Source organism: Condylura cristata, unplaced genomic scaffold (assembly GCF_000260355.1).
Source record: "Condylura cristata isolate star-nosed mole 26May11 unplaced genomic scaffold, ConCri1.0 scaffold00004, whole genome shotgun sequence".
Taxonomy (NCBI): Eukaryota; Metazoa; Chordata; class Mammalia; order Eulipotyphla; family Talpidae; genus Condylura; species Condylura cristata.
This window is the reverse complement of record NW_004567105.1, coordinates 32074310-32075630: the sequence shown is the minus strand read 5'-3', so window position 1 is coordinate 32075630 and position 1321 is coordinate 32074310. Positions and strand designations below refer to the sequence as shown.

The 1321-nt window shown below is 45.7% G+C and overlaps 1 protein-coding gene across 1 annotated transcript in view; it reads left to right on the top strand.

Annotated features, from left to right (window-relative positions):
- The first annotated feature begins 485 nt into the window (after positions 1 to 485).
- Positions 486 to 1321, top strand: part of CPSF6 (cleavage and polyadenylation specific factor 6, 68kDa) — a 33924-nt gene continuing 33088 nt past the window's right edge. The window contains exon 1 of the mRNA XM_012735148.1: positions 486 to 593. Within this exon, the coding sequence (XP_012590602.1) occupies positions 486 to 593 (108 nt within the window). The remainder of the gene's footprint in view (positions 594 to 1321) is intronic.

Genomic DNA, 1321 nt, shown 5'->3' with positions numbered 1-1321 from the left:
TGAAGAAAGAAGCCCGGCGGAGCGCGCGCCGGCCGCCGCCTCCTCCCCGACCCTGCAGCCCGGGCTCCGATTCCTCCCGTCGCTCCATTTTGTCTCTCCGTCCGCGCACTGTCGCCTCATGGAAGGCCGCGTTCACGGCCCTTTGTATCCCGCGCGCCCAGTTTCCTGGACTCTCTTGCCCGCCTTTGCGACAGGTTTCAGCGTGGCGCCTTCCTCCTCCTTTCACACTTTCTCGAGCGACGTAGAATCGGGCAGGTTTGCAACAAGTCCTTTGGTTTTTGAACCCATAGATCGTGGTTAAAAGGTGCGTTCGCCGGTGGGCGAGCGTGGGCTCGCGGTGCCTAGGAGGCCAGTTGTTCTTGGCCTTTGTGATGATAGATCTGTGAAGCTAGGTGGCCTGGGTCCAGAGTTAGCCTTTTTGGAAACGCTGTGGTTGGATGGAACAAAAAGATGTGATCGGAGGAGGGATTAAACGCCCATCCGAAATGCTTACGGTCTGGTTTCAACTGGGGTTTGTAGACAACGACCCTGTTATCAAAGGCGAATTGTTAGATTCCCCTCCGAGGTTTTCTTTACCTTTTGGAAGGTTGGAGGTGAGAATGCAAGGTGTTTCCGGTATCTCACTGGCCGCGGTTGCCTTCTGCTTGCCGCGGAGCTTTGATGTCTGAAGATGGGCATCCTTGCAAAAGATCTGTTACTAGGAGAGCGACGTTGAAGCCTGTTACTCGCATTGTTACTGCTTTTATGTAATGCTACTTTAACAAATCAATTTGTGCCTAACTCCAAGTGCATCTAAAAGCTTTTATTTTTTTATATTTTCCAGGTGCGAATGGGAAGTTTAATAAACGCTAATGGTTATGTTCCCATCCCCGCCCGTCCATTAAGGATCTTACTTGAGATTAGGGGGCTCCATATATATTAATTAGAAAACTTTTTCAGGAATGACTTTGTGCCCTTGTTTCGATGTTAGAAAAAAGCTAATATTTCAATTAGCTTGTGTTCTCTATTCCATTAAGGACATAACTATGTTTAGTGTAACCCCTGTTATCAAACGTTGAGTTTAAAAGTTTTTTATTGTGCTTATATTTTGGATATTAGATGCCTGAGCTGTGTCTCATGACAAAGTAGTACTTTGAGTGGTACACAGACTGTAGTTCTGTTAAGGTTAAAGATTGCTACGAAATTTAATTTTCTTTTATTTATCAAATGAGTATAAAATTCCATCCAAAAGAGGGGCATACCTGCAAATAAAGGAACAACTACCAGTTCAAGACTGTGTCCCTTAGGTGTCTACAAGGAAATGCCTTTTTTTTTTTTTTTT